Consider the following 27,984-nt stretch of genomic DNA (forward strand, 5'->3'; position numbering starts at 1 on the left):
TTGGGGAACATCGGACATTGTGTGCCTGAGTTACATCAGCTTCCTCTTTCATGGCGAAACATCAGACTTTGTCAGGCTGCCATGGACACGTCCTTCAGCGAAAACTCAAGATCCTTGCAATTTAACGTCACTAAGGCCTTAAGATTAGACTGACAACATATGATGTTGATTTGATTACATCTCTTATAGGAGTTAATCACAGTGTGAAACACATCCTTCAGCGAAAACTCTAGATCTTCGCAATTTAACATCTCAAAGGCTTTAAGATTAGACTGACCAAATATGACGTTGATCTGGTAAAATCTCTAGGAGGAGTTGGTTAAAGTACAACGTCTGGAAATGGCAAAAACTGCAAAAATTTTGCAGAGAAAATTCAAAATATCTCACTTCCTGTTGGGTTTTCAGATTTTGCACCCAGGGACTTTTTTGTAGGTATTGGACTGTCTACTGAATTTCATACACTAAAAAACAGTAAAAGTCCCAGCTGTGATGGTTTAACTTCTGAGTTATACAAGAAGATTGCCGATAGCTTATCCCCTTTTTTACTAAAAGTATTTGAAGAAAGTTTTGATTTAGAAGTACTTCCACCTACTATGACCTGACACAAGGAGTTATCACCTTAATACCCAAACCCAATAAAGATAAAGAATGTCTACAAAATTGGAGACCAATTACCCTCTTAAATAATGATTACAAAATTCTAGCCCTAATTTTAGCAAAAAGAATTAAAGACATCCTTAACTGTATTATCGATGAATCACAATCAGGTTTTATGGAAAAACGTCACATTACATATAAGATTAGTCCTAAATATCTTAGATTACGTAGATCTCATCCTTAATGACAGTTACATGCTTTTCTTAGACTACTACAAAGCCTTTGATTCACTCGAGCACAACTTCATATTTCAAGCTCTTGGCAAATTTGGGTTTGGAGATGGATAATAATAGTGTTATTAAATTAAAATTCATAAGCTCACCAAGATTCAATTTGTCATGCGGCGTAAGACAAGGCTGTCCATATCTCCATATATATTCTTGCTTGCCTCTCAATTTTTAGCTCTGCATATTTCCAGTAGTAATTTACAAGGTATTACAATTGAGGTCAGACAAATTATTCTTAGTCAGCTGGTTGATGACACCACTTTGTTCTTGAATGATGCCTCTCAAATTCCTTTAGCTTTAAGATTGATTTCTTTTCCAGAGCTTCAGGTCTCTATAAATATTAACAAATGTTAGTTGATGTCTGTTAAAAGCTGTAATGCTCCCTATAAGCAATATTCCTGTGAAAGATCAAGTTACATACTTAGGAATTGTAATTAATAATGACCAAAAAAACAAAAAAAAAAACAAAAAAAAAACAAGATGTAAACTCAATTTCAATCCTCTAATAATGAAAACCCAAATGAAACTCAATTCTTGGTTGCAGAGAGACTTGTTGATGAAGAATATTACTCTCTAAAGCTGAAGGATTGTCGAGACTAACGTATGCAGGAACATTAAAAAAGGTTGATAGCATGTGAAATAATTTTGTTTTGAAAAATAAACCCATTTTATTAGAAAATCAGTATAAATCCATTAAAACATTTTACTATTTTACTCATTTTATTATTTTACTACCTTAAACAACACTTTTAAAATTAATTGTCTTAAAAGTTTTTTTTTAATAATCCCTCTTCACTTTGGAATATTATCCCTAACTATATTTTCTCTAAAGTTGGTGGCCAGAATTTTCTCCTATACTCTGTAACTATAATGTTACAAAGATCCCTGGCAAACTTTCTAATTTCCATAAGCAGATGCTCTTGGCTTGGTCCCTGATATACAAACACAACTTGTCTCCACACATATATTATTTATGGAACAATAAGGATATTCTCTACAAAAATAAATCACTTTTCTTTGACAACTGGTTCAAAAATGACCTTCTGTTAGTTGGACAGCTTTTTAATTCACCAGGCAGACTGTATAACTATTCAGATTGTTTACAGAAATATAAAAGTCCTATAACTACTAGTGAATATGCTATGGTTTTCAATGCTAATCCTTCTGGAGTGACTTTTCTGTTGCAAGGTTCTACATTTCCATGGCCATGTACTCACAGTGACACAATAAATGTGTATGTGCTTTTCTGTAGAGCAACATAAACATAATTATAAAATCAGAGCTCTCTTCCAAAGAGAGTTAATGACAATTCCTTATGTAATACCATACTGGAATAATATTGTAGAGAATTTACCATGGGAGAAAGTGTGGTCCTTGTCACATAAGCATCTGCTTACTAATAAAGAAATAACATTTAAATTAACTCACAAATGTTACCCAACCAAAGCCTTTCTTAGGAAATATAAGTCAGATACTGAAGTGAATTGTTCTTTCTGTCACTCTGCTAAGGAAGATTTGATTCATTTGTTTTGGCAATAACCATACAGAGAAATTTTGGTCAGATGTGTTAATGTTTATCCAATCATATTTTATAAGTGAATTTCTTTCTGTTTTAAAGATGTTTGACTACTCTAAAGAGAATATAGGGAAATATTACATAATTAATTTGTGTTTCCTACTAGCTAAATTTCACATATATAAACATTTACTGGCTTTAAACCTCTCTTTTCTCTATTCAAAGATGATCTAGTATATGGAAACTATCCAATGCTCTGGTAATCCCAAAGCTAAAACTGCATCTTTATATTCATCCTTTTTGTCCTTTTAAGGTTTAAATTTATTGCTTTGTTGTTGTTTTGTTACCCTGGTAACTTATCTGTATTTGTGTATTATTTTTGTCTTCTTTGTTTTGTTGTTTTCATGTGTATCTGTATTGATTTAATTCTTTGATGTTTTGTAATGTTTAATTAAAAAACAGAAAGAGGATCAGTGAAGCAAAAAATTGATCTAAATACAAACTGATTCAGATCAGGGAGGAGTTTTGCACTTCCATTCATCATGAAACGCAAATGACTGACAAGCTGATCGATTACAAAGATAAAGAGAGTCAACTAAAAGATGACATAGAGAAATGTCAAAGAAAAGTAGAACAGCTCAACGAGAAGGAAAAACAACTACAAAATAATCTGACTGAAGCAAAAGTTAAAGAAACTTTTCTGCTTACAAAGTTACAGTCAGAATGTAATATAATACAGAGAGAGAAAGAAGAACAAACCAAAGAAAATGAGCTAAATGAGAGAGAGAGAGAGAGAGAGAGAGAGAGAGAGAGAGAGAGAACTGGACAGGAGAGTCAAGAGACTGGAGGACAGACAGAGAAATCTGGATAAAAGAGGAGAGCTGGAGCTGGAGATCAGAGAGAGAAGTCAATCAGAGAGATGTGAGATCCAGAGAACATCATCAGACCACAGCAGATCCTCCTCCTGAAGGTGAGTATTATAAACATATCTAAGGTCACTCGACATGTCGATTTAATGAGATAATGTTAAAGGTTTAGAGGTTTGTGTAGTGAGAGATTGTCTTCAAACAGAACGTGAAGGAGAGCTGAAGAGCAGAGATGATTCACAAACCAGTGGATCTCCTGAGATCCAGAAACCTGTGAGACGAAACACCCGATAGTAAGAAATCTGTTTGAAATATAAAATGCTGTGACAATTTTCATTTCATCTAAAATATTCAAAAGATGTTGGCCTAAAAATATTAATTTTTCCATATAAGGTCCACATTGATGACTACATAATCTCTGAATGGGATGTGATTGAGGTGAGTTTAAGGATTTTTCGGGATTCTATTAAAAATGAAATTGTCATCAGAACATCAACAGAAGTTAAGTGCAGTTTCTTAGTGACTGATCTCTCTGCTATTAAAGTTGTATTGGTGTGAAAGTATGATTTTCTCTTTACTGTTATGTTCTAAACAGTAATTATTATTTAAATATTCTCATGACAGGATAGCATGTACTCAACCTGATCAACGGCGTGAATGTGTCCGTTTTCCAGACCTTTTCTCCTTCCTTTTCCTCTGGTTGTTAATATATTCCAATATATTCCAGTTTCTGAGGAGCAGCACTTTTCTGGATCTCTCTTCTCCTGACTCAGATGATAGTCACTGAATTGTATGAAAATCTAAAAACTGTTGTGTATCTCCTGAAAGAATCTCTAGAACGTGATGATAACAGACAACTGTATTTCCTCAGTTTGTTGTTAACAGGAATCATTTCTTTTGCACTTCTTTTTCTCCTGTGTATGAGTGAGGGAGGTAAGACTGTGTTGTTCATTTCTATTTTCTTTTCTAGGTTAGAAGCATCTAAGTTAGTTTGATTTTATTTTTTATTTTGAGCATGTTCCCTTCCTGAAGACATTTTGATTATATTAATAAACCTTTTCATTAAGAAGCCACTTGTGTGTTGTGTCAGTCACTTTGAAACAGGAATGATGTGATGCAGAGATGCAGATATGAAACTTAGTCTTCACAAACCTCTATAATGTCCATAACAATTGAATTTTTGTGTCACTTCCTCTTGATAGATGTTGTGGCATCTGACAGCATGTGTGTAGAAAGATGGGAAATGCTTTAGATTACAGCTGAACAGATAATTTTCATTTTTGTGTGAACTATCCCTCTAAGATATTCCCAGACTAAAATGCTTGTTTGAGCTGTTTGTACTGAGAGCAACTTGTTTTGCTCAAGATGCACACCAGTAAAAAAAAATTTTCTAGGCACGTTTATGAAAGCTACTTAAATGTCCTAATTGGGCCTTTTAGTATTGCCAGACAGGCTATGTGTATTTATTAAACTAATAGCACAAAAATCACAGAATTCATCAAGTCTGTTGCTAATACTTATAGAAGTTTGAGTTGCTGTTTATCAGCAAAATTATGTAACTTCTTGGAAGATTGTGTCATTATCATAAGGGATGCTTTAGTCAAAAACGTAAATTCCCTTATTTATTCACCAGCGTGACACTTTGTGAATGGACAGGCCTCCACTTTATAAAACACCTCAATAAATCACAACAGACCGAAAATATTCTGGAAAAAGTCTTTCTGGAAATAATTACAGCTGTTTGTTGATTTCAGTATTTTATGCAGAGTAGTGAGGCCATCTAGTGAAAAAAATGTGCTGCATTACATTAAAAACAACATGTGGCGAGGGGGGCGTGGTTCAGCGAGGTCTGCAACTGGAGAGAGTGTCGGAGAGAGAGAGAGAGATTTTGATTTTCAAAACCCCTTTTATTACAATTGTATGCCAAAACCCAATACAGCAAATGACCAAAACTAATTAAATATTAAAATTCAATAAAAATCATCTCAACAAAAAAGAAAAATACAACTCTTCTTCAACAATTTCACAAAGAATTCCACTTAAACACCAAATTGCTTCAAAGGATACAAGATCATGCATTAATCTATAATAATGATAATCAATCAAAATCCTAGATTTTACTAATTTAACAAAAACAACTTCTAAGCTACTACAAACATTTTGCTCAACTTTTCCTTTTCTTGTAGCATAAATAGCCATTTTTGCTTGACCTAATAAGAAGTTCAACACTTGAGACTTTTGTCGACATTTTTTCACATATCTAAAACCACAAATAAACATTTTCATTGTAAAGGTCACATCAAAAAGATTAAAAATCCTCTTTAAGATATCAAATAAAGGTTTTAACCTCTCACAATGCATGAAAGCATGAAAAAGAGTCTCTTTATGCAAACAAAAAGGACAATTTTCAGTGATTTCAGAATTTATCAGATTTTATCAGATTTTAGAGAGAGAGAGAGAGAGACTGACTGACTGCTGACTGAGACACTGAGCACGACAACAGCACTGGAGAGAAGCCCTATTGTGGATTGTTTATACCGTTCTGGAGTGAAGCCCTGTTGTGGATTGTTTATTTTTGTTGTTGTGCGGTGCACAGACTTTTGTTGGACATTTTTCATTTTACTAAATAAAGCTCAGTCAGCAGTCAAAAGCCGACCCTTGTCCTCTTCCTTCCCCACGAACTTTGAACATTACTACACAACACAATAAAGATATTAATAGAAATTACTACACTACAAGAAGATGTCACACTCGCTGCAATAATGAAGTTGTATATATCACCCTGATATCTTTCACTTTAGAAACCAAAGTTTTGCGAAAGTTTGTTTCAAGCTCAATGTGCGTTTGTGTACACTGTCTTCCTAATAACTGGGGATTTTTGTTGTTTCTTACATTTTGTCCATTCTCTGCAATATGGCTCGGAGACGCGGCCCTAAAGGTTAGTAAACTTAACATTCTGGACTCACTTTATTTTTATAGACGGTGAATTCATCGGTTCAGTTCTATTGCTTTTGGCATATTAATTACGCACCTAACATATCTATTTTGTGTTTTACAGCACGTGGTGACGATTTTGAATTGAGTAAGTTAAATTAAGGTTATTAAATCAGTAGCGTAAAATACAGATAAATTAAATTTCTATTGGGCCAAAAACGAAATTCAAAGTCAAATATCTAGTCAGAACATTGCCTACTTGAGTAAAAATGGAACATAAATCACGTTTAATTGTGCTTATAAGTTTTAAAGTAAGCTTTATTTATAAATTGACTGATGGTATCGAGATTCCTGGAGTTTTTCATATTAACTTTAAGGAACATTACTACACCTTTTTTCTTCAATTAAGCAAACCTTTTTAGGGGGTTATTCCATTAAATTTAGTTTTTATGTGTGTAAAACTGTTCAGATCTGTGCTAGCTAACCATGTGCTGATTAGCATCTTTGAGCGGTTCAAAAGTATCAAAAATTGTCACGACCGAAACATGTCATCATTGTTTTGATAGTGACAAAAGGGAACACATAATCATTTATTTGGGGGAAATAAACTAAATTTTAGTACAGTTATGTAAATCATTATTATTTTAATATGTTTTAGTAAGTGAGTTAAAATTCTGTAATATGATGTCACTACCAACACATTACTGTCACTACCAAAAATGTGCAGTCACGACCGAAACATGGATGTTTTGTCAAAAATAAACAATACTGAATGAACTAAGATGTTATTATAGTGTTTGGTTCAATGAATATTCAAACTAATGAATCCATAACGTTGAAATCAGTATGATTTTATTATGACTTCTACAAAGAAAGATTGGATTCAAAATACAACAAATCTCATAAATTACATTTGAAATATTGTTAAAATTGTAATTGTTATTGATTTACCTTTTTTTTTTTTTTTTTTTTAAATAGCAAAAACTATAGTAATGTAATTATTTAATATTATTTAATTATTTAATATTGTGTTTCAGTAGTGACAAAAACTTTCTGAAAATATAAAATGAGAATTAACTGCACAATTACTAGAAATGTGTTCTTTGCATACATACAAAATTTGTGGTAAAAGACATTTTTTCAAGACATTTAAGACATCTGACTTTGAACAAATTCTGTAGAATGGCCCATTTTATTTCAAATAGCTGCCAATTTGTTTAAACTGTGTAACAGTTTATATCACTAATACAGCTAATCAAGCAAACAATTTAAGCAGAAAATCTTCTAAGCCTATTTCTATTATTAATGACATTTTGAAATATCTAAAAGAAATGTCATCTAAACAAAATTGAATTTCAATGGTTTTATGCACTCATCACACAAAACTATGATTCATATCTTATTTTTTTTTAAGTGTCAGAGCACAAAGATGAAAGAGGAAGATTGACACCAGAGAGGAAGATTCACAACCCAGTGCTAAAAGTGGAGATGGACCATGGTTTATTCTCTGAATGGACTGAGGTGAGTTTTGAGGATGCATTATTATTATTATTTATGTGCATTATTATTATTGTTTATGGACAAAACAATCAAAAAATAACTTTAAAGAACTTTACTAAAAACACAATGTAAACAGTTGATTTAAAGTCTGTTTAGTTAACCCTTAGTCAGCCTTTTATCTTTGTTAAAACTACTACCATTTTTATTATCCATTGAAATTTCATGTGATGATCCTTTTCTTCCTATCCAGGCTGCATCTTTAGAAATTTTGACTGCACGACAGATGAAATCTCAGTATCAGGAGTTTAGAGAGTTCCCATCTGACAGCTGGTTTGCCTCTGCCTTAGACGACAAACCCACGAATGATATGCCAACAGTACTCAGTCTGGCTCTGTCACTAACTTCTGGAAAACACTGTGGTTAAAGTCCATCTCCTCACACAGAATCAACAGAGAACTGTCACACTAAGCAGAAATGTCAGTAATGACATTTGTAGCTACGTTAATTCAGTATTTTCTTTGTTGATAGACTACACAATAATTATTTATATCTTGTTAATTTATAATAGTGTTTCTACTGTTATATTTATGTTTTATGTTAAACATGACGTTTACTGGATAACATGGATTATAACATTGTGCTTTACATTAAAGCATTTTAGAAATCTATATTTAAGCATTTTTACAATGTAAAAATAAACAAAATCAACACTACATGGCATTTTAGAAGATAATATCAGTTAATAAGATGAATATCATGTGTAAATAGAAGGATAAGGATCATGTGTTTGATCTCATAGCCTGTCTGTCTGATTGTCCCTCTCTTCCTTCCTCTCCCAACATCTATCCAAATGTATAAAAATGTAAGTCTTGTATCTGTAAATATTTAATATTAACATTCAGTCCAGTGTTGCCTGGTCTCGTAAAACAAACTTAGCCCAATGGCCAATCAGAAATAGCCCAAAAGTAGCCCAATGACCATCCAAATACCTAAATACATCTTTTACAGTTACTGTTATGCAAAATGAAAACCACTATATGATAAACACAGCTTAAACACTCCCTACCTGTGCCCCTCCTTCGCACAACTTAACATCTAGCACAGTTTTATCATTGATATAAAATATTTCAATACAAGAATTTCAGTCAAATATAGTTTATGCTATATGTCAAATCTTTAACCTGTTGGGGGGGGGGGGGGGGGGGGGGGTTTAAAAATGACCCAGTTGTGCGGGGAAAATGCGGACTTGGCAACCCTGATTTCCACTATTATACCAAAGTGAAAGAAATGAAAAATTACTGCTTCACAACATCATCCCGTCCCATTAAAAACTTTGAGAAGGAGACACTCATAACTTATTTAAGACAACAAGGCATATAATCTAAGATTAAACAACAGAGAAATAATATAAAATTAGAAGTAATAAGTAAATGAAACTCTCTTGATGCCACACAATAATGCTTCCTGCTTCTTCTTGGTTTGAAGTCTGTACATTTGCTCCAAACCACATCCTTTGCTCAAGTGTTGTTTCAGTCTGTAGTCTGAGCTTGGTTTAATTTTCATAACTTTATAGCAGCTGGATGGAAGGGGGTTCATTTTGCTCTTTCAGTTTTTTTAATTAATCTAAAATTAACTTATTAATAGTGTTATCAGACTTTTTATCAGAATCTTTTTCACATTCAACATGGCACAGAGACTACAAAAGAGAGGTAACACTTTCATTTTGACATATATGCATTTTACAAGGTAAAATAAAGATTAAATTTTATTTTGATTCTTGAGTTTCTGAAAACTAGGTATTGTATATCGGTCTATTGAGGTATCAGAGATTTCACCACTGATGCAGATTTTAGATTACAGTTATCCTTAGACCACAAATGCATTAAAACCTTACCTGGTTTCATTCTCTTTGTAACAGATGAAACATTGTCAGATGAAGCAAAACAACCCACAGACTCCATTAAAAGACTTAGATTCTTTGTGCTTGGAAGTGATGAGTTTCTGATAAATGAAGCTTGTGATACCATTCTTAGGTCAACAGATGACAAGAAAGTGGAAACCATTAAAAGTGGTAGGACATGTGAGTTTAGAGAGGCTTGTGTCAGCGGACGACATGTCTCTGTAGTAAAAACACCCACTTATTGGCTGGAAAACTTGAAAACTTACCTCTTCTTCAGCAAAAGTGTCAGATCTTTGAAAAGGGACATGGAGTTTTGTTACTCACTGGTGTTTCCTGGACCTCATGCATTTCTGTTAGTGCTTGGAGATGTGCGTAACTCTGGTAAAGAGCATTATCTCCTACGAGCCCTCAGTGAAGTATTTGGGCAGGAGGTGTTAGACTACAGTATGGTGTTATTTATGCATGGATACAGTGACAGAGATATAGGCAGGAACCGTTGTGTCAGAAAGTGCAGAGAAAGGTACCACATTTTAAAGGACAACGAGGACAATGTCCTAAAGCTATTCCAAGATGCTACTGCGATGAAACAAGGAAAAGCTAACTTTTTTACAAAAGATCTTGAATTGCTGTACAAAGCAGAAACCTATTTTAAGAAGGAATTTGATGCTAAATATGAGGAGAGGGAGAATATACTGAGAGGAGATTTGGCAGAAATGAAAACAGCAGAGGAAAATCTAAGAACTAAAATGACAGAAATGGAAAAACAGAATTCTGAAAATGTGAGAGAATTACAAGATCTGCGTGAAGAACTGGATCAGTTAAGGGAAGAACTGGATGCTCATAGATTCAGAGAGAATCAGTTAAGGAAAGACTTGGATGCTTCCATAAGCAGAGAGAATCAGTTAAGTCAACAGATTGATGCTCTCAAAGAGAAAAAATATGAACTAAAAGAAGAGTTGTTTGACCTTAGGGATCATAAGAGATGGGTCAATGCAGAACTGATCGCCTCCCATGAAAGAGACAGTCAGATGAAGTCTGACAATGAGAAGCTTCAAAGAGAACCGGAGCAACTCAAAGACAACGAGAAAAAGATAGAAAAGAATCCAAGAGAATCAAAAGATATAGAAGAATTTCTGCTCATAAAAATACAGTTAGAGAAGAACAGATTACTGGAGCAAAAAGAAATACATGCCTCAGCACAAGAAGAGTATGACATACTGACAACTTCGGATAGAACTTCGCAGCATGGCATTCATTTCTCAACAGCAGTTACTCCCCCTAGTGGTAAGTATTTTCAGCATCCGTTATCTGGTAAATATGGATGCTTTTGAAACACTGCATCATGAATCTTCAAAACCTTTACTCATCTTTTGTTTCTATTCTTTACTAATCAAGTAATGTAATTTCAGCAAACGTCAAAATAAGACAAATTATACAAGCCCTTCACATTTACTTGCATTTATTCATATATAGATTATATATATTAAACTTTGGTGAAAAAAAATCAATTGGTTTGTCATTATGTGTTGCCAGCACTTCAAATCCTAATTGGTAGGCTAAAATTGATTAGAAATTTCAAACAACTTTTCTCCATAACTACAGTTAAGTACTGATTAAACTCTGGTATTACCATTTTTCATTCCATTAAAGAGATCTGTACGTCTTGTAACATAAATCTTTAAATAAAAAGTGTCCAAATACTTCCAAATAAGTTTTGAGTTTTTAATATGAAATTCTTTTTATTCATAGTGTCCGAACACAAAGACAAACCCAAGCCTCAAGAAGACACTGGATCACTTGAGTTTGAAGGATTGAAACTTGTGAGACAAAACAGCAAGACAATAGATTCACCTGATGGTAATAATTATTTTTTGGATTTGTAAAATGTTAAGTATGAGACTTTTAGGCCTTGTTACTCATTTCACGCACACACACACACACACACACACACACACACACACACACACACACACACACACACACACACACACACACACACACACACACACACACACACACACACACACACACACACACACAGAGACACACATACACACACACACACACACAAACACACACACAGGTTTACCTGTTCTGTGGGTACTTCTCATAGACATAATGAGTTTTATACTGTACAAACTGTTTATTCTATACATCTACACAAGGGTTGCCAAGTAAACCATTAGCTGGGTTTCCATTACATATTTGTGCAAATTAGATTACAGATTTGTATAAATGTCAATAAAAAACTATTGTGAAATGACAGTACTTCTATTAACTTATGCGACTAAAAAGTAATTTTTTCCCCTCTTGCATTAAATCATTCCAAAAATTTAGAATAGGTTTAAGTATATCGCAGCCACTGCAGCCATTATTTTTAAGCGAAGGAGACATAGACATGTTCTCCAAGCATTAATGGCTAGAAAAGCCCCTCATAATTTTTCGAATTGCCTTCGAATTGAAACCACCTCATGTGAGCATAACTTTTTTGTCATATTTGTGACTTTTCAAATTGACGTGTTTCCATTGGCCGTATTTTTCAATTCACAATTTTAATTTGCCCATTTTGAAGGGTAATGGAAATGCAGCCAATGAAGACCTTCAACCTCCTGAAGAAATTAATTCCAGCTGATGGTCACATTTTCCACACACCGTACAAGATCACTGTATATAAGCTGCTGACCCCCACCTGCAAGACGATCACCTGAAATGTTTAGGCAGCATTGTGAAACATATTTGTGCAAACAAAGCAGATTTACACTAATAGAGTTCTGTATGTTAACTGTTAACTAAGATGTGACTCTGTTTTTATCTACAGTGTCTGAAAAAATCAAATATCTGAGTTTAGTATTTTAAACCCAGCAAACCTTTTTTTTATCAAAACTTTTGCTTGTAAAGTATGTTTGTGCATCTTTCTTCACAATAAATGACATTTGCTTTCATATTTTATATCCAGTATAATGACATTCAGACATTTTGTGGCTTAAATGTCCAAATACTTCCAATGAAGTTTTTAGTTTTGAATATGATGTTTTTTTATTCATAGTGTCTGAAGACAAAGACAAACCTCAAGAAGACACTGGATACCTTGAGTTAGAAGGATTGAAACTTGTGAGAGAAAACAGCAAGAAATCAGATTCAGCTGATGGTAATAATTATTATTATTATTTTTTTTTTTTTGAATTTGTAGAAAACATGAATAAAATATAAGGCTTTTAGGTCTTTTCACATGAGGGAATCAATCAATAGGACATTTACACATAAGTCCTAAAGGTAAAATGAATATGTTTATCCAAAACTAAATCAAAAAAAGAAAAACGACTTAGAAGTGATACCTGAAAAATATTCTTTCTGTCTCTTCCTATTAGGAACTGAAAGTAATCTGCATATAAGTAGACTATAATTGAACTGAGGTGAGTGTTTGAATTTTTCAGATTCCCTGTGAAATTTTAATTTCAAATTAAACTTAAAAAAAACACACATTATAAGGCAGTAAAACAAAATTGTGAAGGTCACACTGAAAAAAGTGATTTTGGAGAGTGGTAAATATAATCTGTGGAAACCATATAAAATGTACATGATTATTGCAGCCAGCCAACGAATTCTAAAGTAATGGGTAAATTCTACATATACTACCCATTCGTCAACAGTAAGAACCATCACATAGAAAAATGCAGTAAAATATACCCCCAAACCGTGAGTTTTTTTGCTTTAAATTGCGCATGCGTCAGCCCGCGTTTTTGAGTGAGTGTGGGCGACGCTGGATCCTCTCTCTGGCTGCCATCGAACAGCAGAAGTGAAGGTAAGATATTTACATAGGAGTGCTATATATATATATATATATATATATATATATATATATATATTTAATTATGAGATATTACACTTCACTTGTATTCGGCTTTCGTTTGTTTAACATGCCAATACTTGAAATTAAAATTTGAATCTGTTGCTGGCGTCACCATGGCCCGGGACACATCAAGCCACGTCGGACCGTCGGTCAGGCAACTTGGTTTATTGTGTTCCACGCGTCGGTTTGATGTGTTCAAATAAACAAATTGACCCCGACGAAAGCAGACGTGCCGTTGCTAGGATGAGAATGCGTTGACAAGCAACGGCACGTCTGCTTTCGTCGCTGCTAGTTCTTTGCCATCGGTTTGTTGTGTCCCGGGCTTTCACCGTCTGCACAACTGCCGGTAAGTTGAAATGCCGTCGTGGTGTGCTTTTTACAAGATTAGTCAGCATGCATGACTGTGTCTGACCGCTGGTTTTAAGGTTAGAAACTAGTCAAAGCCAGCTTTTTCTAATATATTGAATGGGCGCAGGATTAAAAATAAAAACATAGTAACGTTACCACTGTATCCCACGAGTGTGTGTGAAAACACCAACTGTTGCTGCACCTAAGTTTTTTAAGGAATTGTGGGATCACGTACAACATTTTAGAATTGATTTTATATTATATTTGTTATTGTTAGAACATCAGTGCTTAATAAATGTTTTCATAATTTTGTAATATGTTCTGTGAAACACATTACATCTATGAAGCTAATTATATGAAGCATGAATATTAATATATGTAATTGCAATGCCTTTATTTAAGTCAGTACACAGTCTGTTATTTCTGCATGACCGGCCCTTGTCAGACAGACAGACTGCCCAGATCAGAGGAGCACTGATAAACTACCATATTTCCCCAATTAATCACCGGTCTGCAAATAGCCGCCTGGTTCTTTTAAACGTCTGGGGTTATAATCCATTTTGCATATTAAACACCCACCCGAATAACCAAAGGGGGTGATTATTTGCATTATATTGAGGTAAACCCAAAATCATCTGTACAAAATCTAACCCAGGTGCATGTCTGATAATTTGTTTTGTGTAATTTTTGTTTTTATTTCTGTTGCAGGCAGTCTGTGTATGTGGACACTCACTATTTGCCCTCTCTTCAGTTCCTCTTGTCTGTCCTCCACAAGCAGAGACTCACTGATAGACCACTGTTACCAGTTCTAGTGTTGACACATCCACCCACATCCCCACCACAAGTGTATCCTTTACAGGTATGCAAGTTTTCCAAATAAAATAAATCACATTGTCCTTAAAGGTATAGTTACCTTAACTAAAGTCCTCAGTTATGGGAAAATGAACTGGAAATGTAAGTTGTGCAAATTCACAACATCAAAAAGATTGAACCTGCTGAAACACAGCAGACTAATACATGAGCATTTAGGTCGAGTCCACTCCATACCCTGCCTCTATGCAGATTGTCCTTGCACAGTCAAGACATGGGGTGCATTAAGGACACATTTGTCAAGGCATCATTCTCAGTCAACCCAGCCAGGAAACATTTCGTTTACATGCATTGTCTGTAATTCATGCTCTTTTGACAATGAGAGGCATTTTTTTGAACATCTTGGTGGCCATCTAAAAAAATTTGAAACTGTGACATGTGTTTTTGAGGGTTGTGATTACAAGACCAACAAATATACAACATTCCACAGCCACAAGAGTAGAAAACACAACCCACATTTGTTGGAAGATTTCAAGACTAATGTTCTTTATCAACACCAAAACAACCCGGATGAAGAAAGTGATTTTGTTGAGGATGAAAACGACTGTGGCTTAGTCCTTGAGGAGGATGAGGACTTGAACAAAATTATTACTAAAAGAGTGGGGTTGCTCCTCCTGAAAATGGAGAACATTTTTAATGTCTCAAATTCATGCATTAATGAACTAGTAGAGGAATTTCATTTCCTTACAGCGTCTGCATCTGGCCCCGTCATTAAAGAGATCATTCTGAGTACTTTGAGAAAACATGGCTGTACATTTGAAGACTCAGTGATATCAGAACTGGTCAAAGACCTTTGCCAGCTAAGCCCTGTCTGTGCTGCTTTACGAGTGGATGGGCCTTTCAGCAGTAAGTTCAGGAGAGAGCAATTTAGTAAGGAGCATCTCTCATCGATTGAACCAGTTGAGTACATACTTGATAGTACAGAGAAAAAATCATTTCAGTATATACCAATCCTCCCATTATTATCTCAACTTGTGAACAACAGCCACATTCAAAACACAATATTACAAAACAAAAAGCCATCTGATGCCTCTTCTGGATACAAATCGTTTAATGATGGATCTTTACTAAGAGAAAACAGCTTTTTATGTGAGGATGAACTTAAACTCCCACTCATATTATATATAGATGACTTTGAGATATGCAACCCTCTGGGAACATCCCGCAAGAAGCATAAAGTCACAGCAGTGTACTGGGTGTTCGCAGACATACATGCCACATTGAGATCTACACTGACTTCCATTTACTTAACCATTTTGTGCAAGGCAAATGATGTCAACCAGTATGGCTATGCAAAGGTTTTGGACCCACTGCTCAGAGATTTGAAGTCCTTTGAAGATGAAGGTATTTTTGTTTCAAGTCTGGGCAAAGTGGTCAAGGGCACTGTACTTGCTGTAGTCGCTGACAATCTTGGTGCTCACTCAATAGGTGGCTTTGTTGAAAGCTTTTCAGCTTCACATTTCTGTCGCTTTTGCATTGGAGAACGGTCACAGATCCAGGAGCATGAAGTAGGAGAAGGACTGTTTCCTCCACGGACTAAGTCCAACTATGCCATGCATGTCAAAGCAGCACTGTCTGATCCAGCAGAAGGTCACCACTGCGGAGTTAAAAGACAGTGTCCCATCTCAGACAGACTCAGTAAATTTCATGCTATATCAGGTTATCCCCCTGATGCTTTGCATGATTTGCTCGAAGGAATTGTACCTGTGGAAATATCACTCTGTCTTGATGTGTTAATCAGAAAGAAATACATCTCTCTTCAGGAGCTCAACCATTCCATACGTTGCTTTCCTTACAAATGGAGTGACAAAAGAAACTGTCCACAACCCATTGCCCCGCATTTCAACTTACGAAAAAGCGTAGGAGGTAACGCACACGAAAACTGGTGTTTGTTGAGAATGATGCCACTCATGATTGGTGACAAAGTCCCAGAAGATGAGCCTGCTTGGGAGGTTTTGATGAACCTTAAAGATGTTGTGGAGCTTGTCATGGCTCCTCTCCACACAGATGAGACAATAGGATACATGCAAAGTAAGATCTCAGAACACCGTTACAGATATTTTGAAGTGTTCCCAGAGGAGAAAGTTCGACCAAAACACCACTTTCTCGAGCATTATCCATGGCTTACAACTGTTTATGGGCCACTGGTACATTTCTGGACTATGCGGTTTGAAGCCAAACATCGATTCTTTAAAAGGATTGTGAGGCAGACTGGGTGTTTTAGAAACATTCTCATGACAATGGCAAGAAAACACCAATCAATGATTGCGTATCATACCAACAATTGCAACAACCAAAGGCCAGCACTGTCAGTGTCCCAGAGGACTCTTGTGGCAGTTGATGTTCTTAAAGATGGCATTAAGGAGTCCTTTGCAAGGAAGTTCCCTGGGGAAGAGTTTGTGAACATGACAAATAAAGCAACCATTTTAGGCACAGACTATAATATTGGCATGGTGCTGCCGTTTGGCTCAACAGGAGGCCTACCTGACTTTGGAGAAATCCAGCAAATAATCATTGTGCGTGAAACTCCTGTCTTTGTTCTGAAATTGCTTAGTGGTTGGTATTGTGAACACCTGAGGAGTTTCAAAGTAGAGCCAACAGGAGAGACAGAAATCCTTAAACATTCTGAATTAAAAGAAACATACCCCTTGGCTGCATACAATGCAGCAGATGGCCGTATGGTGACCCTTAAACACTTCATTTGCACATAAGAGTAAGTGTAATGGGTTGATTTTATTTATGTTGTCATATCAAATATGTGTGCACTTTTCAAGTAGATATTGAAACAATTACTTAACAGCTGTATGGCCAGGAATCCTGTCTTATTTATTTATTGTAATGTTTATTTAACGGGGACGATTGCCACAGAAAATGGGAAAATGTGATGCATACTTACTCTCCTTTTTTCTCCTCCTTTCCTCATCTACATCTTCTTAAAATAATAATGACAATCAAAGATTATTTATTGAAATTTCCACTGAACTAAATATCTGTTTATTGCTTTGGCAGAAGAATATTGAAGCAAACCTATGCAAGTAAGCTCATCAACTATTAATAACCTGTCTCAATTTCGTTTCTTTCTCTGTCTCTACAGCTGAGGAAACACACACCAAACAACAATGGCGGTCCATTTAAGAGTCGTTTTAGAAGAACACAACATTCAAAAGCTGAAACTTCCAACAGGAATTCCAAATACAGTGGAAGATCTTGTTTCCATAGTTACTGAAACTTTTCAATTGCATGGGGAAATTGGACTACTATACCAAGACAAACACTTTGACAATGAGTTTTTCAGTGTCACCTCAACTGCTGACTTGTATGACAAGGCCACTGTTAAAGTGATCCTAAAAGAGCCGACGATAACCCTTGACCTACACCCAGTACTTGAATCATCTACATTGAGTTCAGTGAGCACCTATCCTGCAAGTACTACTGAAACGGACATCTGCCCTGCAGATCATGATGCATCCTCAGAGGTGTCAAACTATGCATCGTCAAGTTCCAGTGACACCATTATTCTCCCTGATTCATGTCGCTCTGCTGCATGGCCAGTGCCATTCCAAGTACCGGAGTTTTCCCGAGACCTAGAACTCATCCTCGCAGAGGCAAACAACTCATATGATGCCACTGGAAGACACTTCATGGATGCCAGTGTTAAATCAGCAATAATGCAAGAGCTTGCAAAAGTAATTTTTTCTTACACTGCTTACCCAACCAATCAGCAAATCCTCTCAGTGGCTGAAGCCTTGGTTTCTAAGTTTCCGTGTCTTAGGGAGCCGGGATCATTTGCAGGCTTATATGGCTGGCAGCAGCGCATAAAAAACAAGATGCACAATTACCGTGCCAAGCTAAGATCTCGAAAATATTCTTACCCGGAAATTGAAATCAACACCTTAAAAAGGAAGCATCCGGGTGATGCAGTGCCTTCGAAAAATATAAAAAAGCCCAAAAAAGCAGAGGTTAATTACCTCCCTCCGCACCCTACTGGTGAAAGCCAAGAGACTCTGGAGAAAGAGAGGCTTGAATTAATTTTTGAAATTACAAAGAAAAACAATGCAAAGATAATTGCAGATAAAATGAATAAAACCTTCTCTAGCCGAAGAGTTGAAGTGGTCAGCCTCAGCCCCTCTGTGGGTGTGTTTAAAGAAAGGTGGCCAGCATTATTCACTGAGGCTCAGGTGAGAATGTCTTGTAATTTTTCTTCCCACTAGGATACATTCATGTGATTACTATGAGAGCTGGTCTTTAATTTAAAATGTAATTTTTGGTCCTTTTACTTCCTAGATCAAGGAGGAGTTTAGACGCATCACAACAGTTTCCTTGGAGGAGACATTCATGCGGAAGCTCGATGAGTACACACCAGGTCTTTTGCGGCTAATGCGTGCCAAAGGAGGAGCAGCTGGTTGCAAGATGCGTCCTCTGCTGGACACTTTAAATGACGTATGTTATTTAATTTTTTCACAAATATGTAATTATTGATATGACTGAATTAAAAGTAAAGTAATTTGTAAACAATTGCTTTGTTGTGCGCAAAGTTGAGCTCCTTACCAACTTAAACCTTTTAACATCAATATGTGAATTCGGTCTTATCCATCTATTTTCTTTACTGCTTTGTCCGTTCGGGTCACAAGATTTTTGAGCCAACCCAGCATTTATCAGGCGAAGGGGAAGGGTTCACTCTGGACAGTTCGCCAGTCTGTTGCAGGGCCAGAATTCGGTCTTAGTATATGTAAATCACTCCCCACACCGCTAACAGTCTTATCACTAAATTGTATCTCCCTACAGACACAGAACATTGAGAAAAAAAGAGATGCTGTTGTCTGCTGCCTCATTAACTACCTCGGTGAAAGACAAGAAGATCTTTTCCATGACTGCCAGGTATGTCATATTGATAACAGATTTTTGATTAACTCAAGGGATCCTCTCCTCTCCTCTCCTCTCCTCTCCTCTCCTCTCCTCTCCTCTCCTCTCCTCTCCTCTCCTCTCCTCTCCTCTCCTCTCCTCTCCTCTCCTCTCCTCTCCTCTCCTCTCCTCTCCTCCCACATAGGGCTGGGCGATATGTCGCATGAGATTGTCACGCGCATTTCGTCAGTAAAGCCGGTTCCCTGATTACCGCTAAATCGCCATCACCTGCTTTCAAATGGAGCGGCATTTAATAGACAGAGCCGTAGATCACTGAAAAGCCACGCAATATCGCGTTCATTATCGCAGATGAATTGCCTTCAATAATGAACGCGATATTGCGTAGCTTTTCAGTGATCTACGGCTCTGTCTATTAAATGCCGCTCCATTTGAAAGCAGGTGATGGCGATTTAGCGGTAATCAGGGAACCGGCTTTACTGACGAAATGCGCGTGACAATCTCATGCGATATATCGCCCAGCCCTACTCCCACATGGAAAGAACCTATATAAACATATTTGTTTCAATATAGGTTTTGATATAGGTTTTTAATATATGTGACATATATAAAATTGGCCGTTTTCCTATGTTATATGTACATATATGTACATATATGTGTATATATATGTGTATATATACAGTACAGTCCAAAAGTTTGGAACCACTAAGATTTTTAATGTTTTTAAAAGAAGTTTCGTCTGCTCACCAAGGCTACATTTATTTAATTAAAAATACAGTAAAAAACAGTAATATTGTGAAATATTATTACAATTTAAAATAACTGTTTTCTATTTGAATATATTTCACAAAGTAATTTATTCCTGTGATGACAAAGCTGAATTTTCAGCATCATTACTCCAGTCTTCAGTGTCACATGATCCTTCAGAAATCATTCTAATATGCTGATCTGCTGCTCAAGAAACATTTAATGTGTACAATTGTACAAAATATTTGTGTACAGTATTTTTTTTCAGGATTATTTGATGAATAGAAAGTTCAAAAGAACAGTGTTTATCTGAAATCTAATCTTTTGTAACATTATAAATGTCTTTACTGCCACTTTTGATTGATTTAATGCATCCTTGCTGAATAAAAGTATTCATTTCTTTAATTTCTTTTCAAAAAAATAAAAATAAAAATTCTTACTGACCCCAAACTTTTGAACGGTAGTGTATAATGCTACAGAAGCTTTGTATTTCAGATAAATGCTGTTCTTTTGAACTTTCTATTCATCAAGGAATCCTGAAAAAAAAAAAGTAAACTGTTTTCAACATTGAAAATAATCATAAATGTTTATTGAGCAGCAAATCAGCATATTAGAATGATTTCTGAAGGATCATGTGACACTGAAGACTGGAGTAACGATGCTGAAAATTCAGCTTTGCATCACAGGAATAAATTACTTTGTGAAATATATTCAAATAGAAAACAGTTATTTTAAATTGTAATAATATTTCACAATATTACTGTTTTTTACTGTATTTTTAATTAAATAAATGAAGCCTTGGTGAGCAGACGAAACTTCTTTTAAAAACATTAAAAATCTTAGTGGTTCCAAACTTTCGGACTGTACTGTATGTGTACATATATGTGTATATATATATGTGTGTATATATATGTGTGCATATATGTGTACATATATATGTGTTGTCACAGATCCCTTGTCTCCAGAACTCCAATTCCCATGATCCTCCTGTTCTCCACACCTGCACTCACTTCCCTCGTCATCTCCCCATCATCACATATCATCATCACCTGGACTTCCTTGTTAGCACTCCCTATATATATGGACTCACTCCCTTCACTCCTTGTCTGTTCTAAATGTTACATCGTATTTTATATATGTCACATATATTAAAAACCTATATTGAAACATATGTTTATATAGGTTTTTTCCATGTGGGACCAATTTCACATGTTCGCACATACATAAGTTATTGCATAATTTTTTTCGTTAATTCTTAGTTTTTGCCTTGATAATAGAAAATATGAGCTAGGCATCATGTATGACAGTCAAAAATGAGATATGAGCTACAAAATGACCAGATCCTGCCATTAGCTATATAGAAGACATATCTTGTATGTATAGGACTTATATGTGGATATGAAGAAGCAATACAGGAGACCTATATTTCCTGTATATGCACATATATGCACCTTAATTTTGCCTATATGTGGCATATATATGCATATATGCAGCATATATGCAGTATATATACGGCATACAGTACAGACCAAAAGTTTGGAACCACTAAGATTTTTAATGTTTTTAAAAGAAGTTTCGTCTGCTCACCAAGGCTACATTTATTTAATTAAAAATACAGTAAAAACAGTAATATTGTGAATTATTATTACAATTTAAAATAACTGTTTTCTATTTGAATATATTTCACAAAGTAATTTATTCCTGTGATGCAAAGCTGAATTTTCAGCATCGTTACTCCAGTCTTCAGTGTCACATGATCCTTCAGAAATCATTCTAATGTGCTGATTTGCTGCTCAAGAAACATTTATGATTATTATCAATGTTGAAAACAGTTGTGTACTTTTTTTTCAGGATTCCTTGATGAATAGAAAGTTCAAAAGAACAGCATTTATCTGAAATACAAAGCTTCTGTAGCATTATACACTACCGTTCAAAAGTTTGGGGTCAGTAAGAATTTTTATTTTTATTTTTTTGAAAAGAAATTAAAGAAATGAATACTTTTATTCAGCAAGGATGCATTAAATCAATCAAAAGTGGCAGTAAAGACATTTATAATGTTACAAAAGATTAGATTTCAGATAAACACTGTTCTTTTGAACTTTCTATTCATCAAATAATCCTGAAAAAAAATATTGTACACAAATATTTTGTACAATTGTACACATTAAATGTTTCTTGAGCAGCAAATCAGCATATTAGAATGATTTCTGAAGGATCATGTGACACTGAAGACTGGAGTAATGATGCTGAAAATTCAGCTTTGCCATCACAGGAATAAATTACTTTGTGAAATATATTCAAATAGAAAACAGTTATTTTAAATTATAATAATATTTCACAATATTACTGTTTTTACTGTATTTTTAATTAAATAAATGTAGCCTTGGTGAGCAGACGAAACTTCTTTTAAAAACATTAAAAATCTTAGTGGTTCCAAACTTTTGGACTGTACTGTATATGCAGCATATATGCAGTATATATGCAGCATATATATTATCATATATGTGCATATATGCTGCATATATGTGCATATACACTGCATATAGGTTTCATATATGCGCATATATACACATATAGGTTCTTTCCATGTGGGCTCTCCTCTCCTTTCCTCTCCTCTCCTCTCCTCTCCACCTTCTCCTTTTGCCTTCCACTCCCCCTCTGCTCTCCTTTTAGATAAACTGAAATATATTGAAACAGCATCTTAAGTAAAATAAAAATGTGTATGCTTTTTGTTTGTTTCTTTTTAACATGTAGGAATGTGAGGACTACACAGACAAAACGATGAAGGTGATTGTGAAGCACAATGTCATGGCTGAGGAGGATCCATCAGATTTGTCTATTGTGATCGAGGGAAACCAAGTGATGGAAGGATGTGGAAGCCGAACAAAGGCATGCATACTGCTGATGGGACTCATTTATGCAATCAACATCGAATATCCAAAGGAGCTGAAGAACACGTTTGAAGCTTTTCAAAAACTTTTTTTGGAAATTGACGGGGCAAAACTACTGAAAAAGGTCCACAGCCTCAAAAATAAGCTCATGCAGTAGACACACATTTCCCCTGTTGTTCGAAGAGGATCTTTTGTCTGGACATACTTTTAATGGAGTTGTAATGGAGTGTAGTTTTATATTTTTCTTCTTTTCCCTTATTTGCTCCACACACAGACACAGATCCATCCACTCTCTCTCAGCCCACTCTATTGCTCTGTGATTTCCCCCAGATTGACAGAAAAGGAATACCAATAGAAAGTGGCCTGAAGAATTTTGATCTCTCCTTCTACCCTCTGTCCCTCCCCATTTGTTTGTTTCTTTTATTCTCATCCTATCTTTTGAGAGTGAGAGCAAGCTCAAAAACTAAAGAATGTTGGTGTTCTGTTTTATCTTTATCCAGATATTTGATACTGTACATGCACAGAAACAACCATGTGGAGTTTGTGTGTGTGCTTTTGATTTTTAAAATAGAATAAGTGGCATGTGTTGTTTGCAGTAGCCAATTATCCAGAAACAACATTTGAAACTGTTATCTTAGTGAGTTATAAAAAGTCAATTCGTTCATTGTTGTGTGAAGCTGTTGTACTTTATTTAGCACTTTATTCTGTGTTTTTTGATAATTTGGTGCATCATTGCTGCATATAAACAAGGCTGTTCGGTTATTTGTTATATGAATACCTGGACCACAGATTTGGTCAGTCACTGTTGTGTAAATCTGAAGAGACACAAAGAGTTTAGTCTAAGAGTTTAGATACAAGAAAATCTTAATGTGATTGGACATCCAGCACTGCTCTGATCTCCTCACTTCTCCTTTCATTTTCTCTTCTCCCTTCTCTCCTCACTTCTCTTTTCCGCTCTGATCTGGATGTCCTAAAACAGGGATATGTTTTATTATCCAACATTATTGAAACAACATTTGATAGATCAGTGAGTTATAAAACAGGTTCATTACTTGACATGTTGTGTAAAGCTGTTGTGCTGCACTATATTTTGAGTGTTTCATAGGATTTTTTGGATTAAAAACATTGATCTGATGAACCATCTGAATGTCTTTATTGTGGGGGGTAAATTTTACCTTCTCTGAATAAGTAATTGTTATTAACTGATATTAATTAACTTTGATTTGAAGAGATAATTTTTACCTAATTTTAATGAGTAAGTAGCTGTTGAATATATACATAAATGTGAGGTATTGTTACCCAATTTATGCAAGCATTTAATAGCTTTTTACTTCAGATAGTTTATACTCAATATATGGGATTAAATCTACCCCACCAAAGTCGATGCAAATTGTTACCTCACATTTATTGGGTAAATTCTATAGATTAGTTTAAGTATCAAGTATCATTGTTCTCTTCACAATTAGTTGACATGATGAATGCTGAAGAACATCCTATAAATGCTCTACTCTTTTCTTACTGAAGAATAAAACTATAAAATTGTTACAGTTTTTTTCGATTGCTAAACGACAGTGAGCACAACTGGAGCTACATGTGCAAAACTCTAACTACAGTCTGCAATACCAACAGTCACCTGAGCTAAACAGTTAACGCATGGCTCAAAACAGGCTCAGTGCAGCCAAACACTATGCACAACCCTCACTGAGATAACACACACTGTCACTCAGAACACACAGAGAGTAAAAACACTAGCATCAAACTCCAACACAGAAAATACAAACTTTTCATCTTTACAGTTTGAACAATTTCAGTGACTTCATACAAGGTAATATTTTCTTCAAAGAAAAGAGTGACATTCTTTCACATGATTTATTTACATTTTTAGAACATAACAGTTCTTTACAGTTTTTTACAGACGCTAGGACACATTTCTCAATACTTAGGTCACTTTTGCGAAACTCTTCACACAGTGAGCACAACAGAAGTCTATGTGGGCTAAACTGAGGATCAGTTATCATTGCTTTGGCACAAAATGCATTCAATGACTACATCTCTCAAATTTCATGAATTCTTTTCTCACTCAGACACAACAACTGCCAAAACTCTTTGTACGTACAGGCCAATTTGCACATGCTTACATACTGTTTTCAAAACTGTTAAACTTATGTTCAAAACAATAAAATAATACAAAACTGAATAAGGCAGAAATATGCTGCATTTCTATAGTAATATTGTAATGAAATATATTCTGAATATAAAAAATCAAATACTATCAGAGGAATTAGATGAAACTGAACACCTACACAAGCATTCGTTTTTCAGTTTCATTACCATCCATTCAAAAGGGGAAACTTAGGAATAATTTTGTTCTGTAATGTAAACATGGACCATGTAACATGTACTGCGGTGAATTATAAGCATTAGAGAGTGTCATTCTTGTTTTATAAAGAAATTTAAAAAAAGAAAACATTGTATAATGCTAACTGATGTTAGTGTTTTTAAGGTCGATGTTTTATGACTGACAAAGTGTGTTTGCTTGGTGAAAACCTTTGCTAGTGTTCTGGAAGAATGAGTTTATTTGAGACATGAATGAAGTGTTTTGGTAGATTTAGTGCATTTTGAATGTGAAATTAACTGCTGTGCCAAGATGAAAGTTGGTTAGGAGAACTGTGTGAAGAGTTTTGAAAAAGTGACCTAAGTATTGAGAAATGTGTCCTAGCGATTGTAAAAAACTGTAATGAAATATATTTTAAATCTTAAAATCAAATGCTATAAAAACAATTGAATTGTATCTGTATCAGTGGATGGTGTGTATACAAATTCTTGTATTTTGGAATTATAAAAAAATATAAAAATAAATAAACGACATAAAATATTGACGAATTCTGCATCATGTCTGATTCATTCCAGTAACATATATTGCAGTGAATTATAAACAGAGATGTGTCCTTGTTTTACACAAGAAAACATTGTATAATGCTACATGTTGTTAGTGTTTTTTAGGTCATTGTTTTGTGGGTGAAAAAGTGTGTTTGTCGGCTGTCAACCTTTGCTAGTGCTCTGGAAGAATGAGTTGATTTGAGACCTGAATAAAGTGTTTTGGTAGTTGTAGTGCATTTTAAATGTGAAATGAACTGCTTTGCCAAGCTGAAAGTTGGTTAGGAGAACTGTGTGAAGAGTTTTGCAAAAGTGACCTAAGTATTGAGAAATGTGTCCTAGCGTCTGTAAAAAACTGTAAGGTAAATGAAAATGAGCAGTTTGCTTCAATAGTCTGTAGTAATTTACGGAATTACAGTAATGAGAAAAAAAAGGTAGAAACCAAAAGTACATACTGTAATTCAAACAAATAATTGAGGGGCTGATCCTGCAAAATTGCAATCAGCAGTGTTTGAAAGGCACAAGGCTGAAATCTATTCTGTTTTCAATGTGTGGTTCACAGTTTTGACAGCAGTGTGTTAGCATTTGAACAAAGTGCTGTAAATCCACAGTGTTGTGCAGGTTGTGGTTAAAGTCATGGGATAAGTGTGTAGAGTTTTGAAAACTGTGTTCAAGCAATGAAAAACGAACTAGAGTTTGGTCCACATGAACTGCTGCTGTGCAGACTGTAGTTAGAGTTTTGCACATGTGACTCCAGTTGTGCCCACTGTCGTTTAGCAATCGAAAAAAACTGTAAATTCTTATGTTTAACTCTTTCCCCGCCAATCCATGTTTTCACTGTTATACTGTAGGTGGCGCTATTACGCATCTTCTGAAATAATACAGAATCTCCAGATCCAAAATCAAGCAAAAAAGATGCAGAAACAAGCGATAGAAGCATTGCTTATGCACATGTGAAAAAAAACTGCCTTGTCAGAACTATTTTTTTCAGCTGATGAATGATAAAAACATTGACAGCCAATCAGAATCCATCCTGCTTTAAAGAGCTTGAGCATTTAAAGCGGACGACTTAGAATAAACAGAATAAACAGAACATTATTGTCCGCTGGTGTGGACGCTAATATAGTCATTTTTTTAGTTATCGTTATCGTTCTTGGTGCAAATGGGCCTTAACGTTTCCCAATTAAATGTCGACCCAGGACAAGCTATAGGGCTGTGAAGCTTTGTGCATGTTGGTGGACTCGATCTACACTATTGTCATGAACTTGGCCTCTGTGGCTCCCTCTGATCGCCACCAGAGGGCTCCCTCACCTGAGTATTAACCTGTCCTGGACTACATTTCCCATAACCCCATATCTGGGCTGATTTCCCAAGCCGACATTTCTGAGCGGTTTTCCCTGTTTTTTGTATTCCTGTGTATAACCTTGGACTATTTATTACCTTTGTGCTTGTTTGCTGCCTGCCTATGATTTACCTGCCTGTCTTTTGGATTACTCTGCCCTGTCTGCCGCCTGCCCTGACCCTTTGCCTGTCCCCGTTTATGATACCTCTTTGCCTTGGACACTGTTGTTGCTGGTATTTGACCCTTGCCTGTACAACCACGATTGTTATAATAAAGCTGCACATGGATCCTATCGAGTCTGCTGCCTCGTTACAACTATCTATGTTTTGATCATTGTTCTGAATCCGATCCAGACATAGTCTTTGACAAAATCTTTGTCACCTTTTTGTTCATAATGTTTAATGAAAATTATAAAAAATGCTGGTGCTGACTGGCAACAATAGGTTTTTTTAAAATAAAAAACACTGGTGGGAAAAGAGTTAAGCTGAGTGTTGACTGAATGTGAAGTGTATTTATTTATATGGTGATAAATATGATGCTTATTTTCTCTTTACATTCAGTTTCCTGGAATGTAAAGTGCCGATATCCCTCACTGCTGA

At 35.3% G+C, this 27,984-nt stretch overlaps 2 protein-coding genes across 6 annotated transcripts; both read left to right on the forward strand.

Annotated features, from left to right (window-relative positions):
• The first annotated feature begins 9,158 nt into the window (after positions 1–9,158).
• Positions 9,159–27,982, forward strand: LOC137013251 (trichohyalin). Of its 2 annotated transcripts, XM_067376931.1 has the most exons (6): positions 9,159–9,409; positions 9,619–10,884; positions 11,350–11,457; positions 12,647–12,748; positions 12,969–13,013; positions 27,946–27,982. In XM_067376931.1, the coding sequence occupies exons 1-5, from the start codon at positions 9,385–9,387 to the stop codon at positions 13,001–13,003; spliced, it is 1,536 nt and encodes a 511-aa protein (XP_067233032.1). In that variant the 5' UTR covers positions 9,159–9,384; the 3' UTR covers positions 13,004–13,013; positions 27,946–27,982. The 2 variants fall into 2 exon arrangements, with proteins under 2 accessions (XP_067233032.1, XP_067233031.1); XM_067376930.1 differs by lacking the exons at positions 12,969–13,013; positions 27,946–27,982 and having other exon boundaries at positions 12,647–12,846.
• LOC137013250 (uncharacterized) lies at positions 12,859–24,530 on the forward strand. 4 transcript variants are annotated; one of them, XM_067376926.1, is made up of 6 exons: positions 12,859–13,402; positions 14,507–14,657; positions 17,763–18,846; positions 18,953–19,108; positions 19,454–19,546; positions 23,030–24,530. In XM_067376926.1, exons 3-6 carry the CDS (start codon positions 17,788–17,790, stop codon positions 23,321–23,323), a joined length of 1,602 nt encoding a protein of 533 aa, XP_067233027.1. In that variant the 5' UTR covers positions 12,859–13,402; positions 14,507–14,657; positions 17,763–17,787; the 3' UTR covers positions 23,324–24,530. The 4 variants fall into 4 exon arrangements, with proteins under 4 accessions (XP_067233027.1, XP_067233028.1, XP_067233030.1 ...); XM_067376927.1 differs by lacking the exon at positions 12,859–13,402 and adding an exon at positions 14,730–14,752 and having other exon boundaries at positions 13,764–14,644; XM_067376929.1 differs by lacking the exon at positions 12,859–13,402 and having other exon boundaries at positions 13,764–14,657; positions 19,454–19,550; positions 23,030–23,154.
• Positions 27,983–27,984: the final 2 nt, after the last annotated feature.

Source organism: Chanodichthys erythropterus, chromosome 22, assembly GCF_024489055.1.
Source record: "Chanodichthys erythropterus isolate Z2021 chromosome 22, ASM2448905v1, whole genome shotgun sequence".
Taxonomy (NCBI): Eukaryota; Metazoa; Chordata; class Actinopteri; order Cypriniformes; family Xenocyprididae; genus Chanodichthys; species Chanodichthys erythropterus.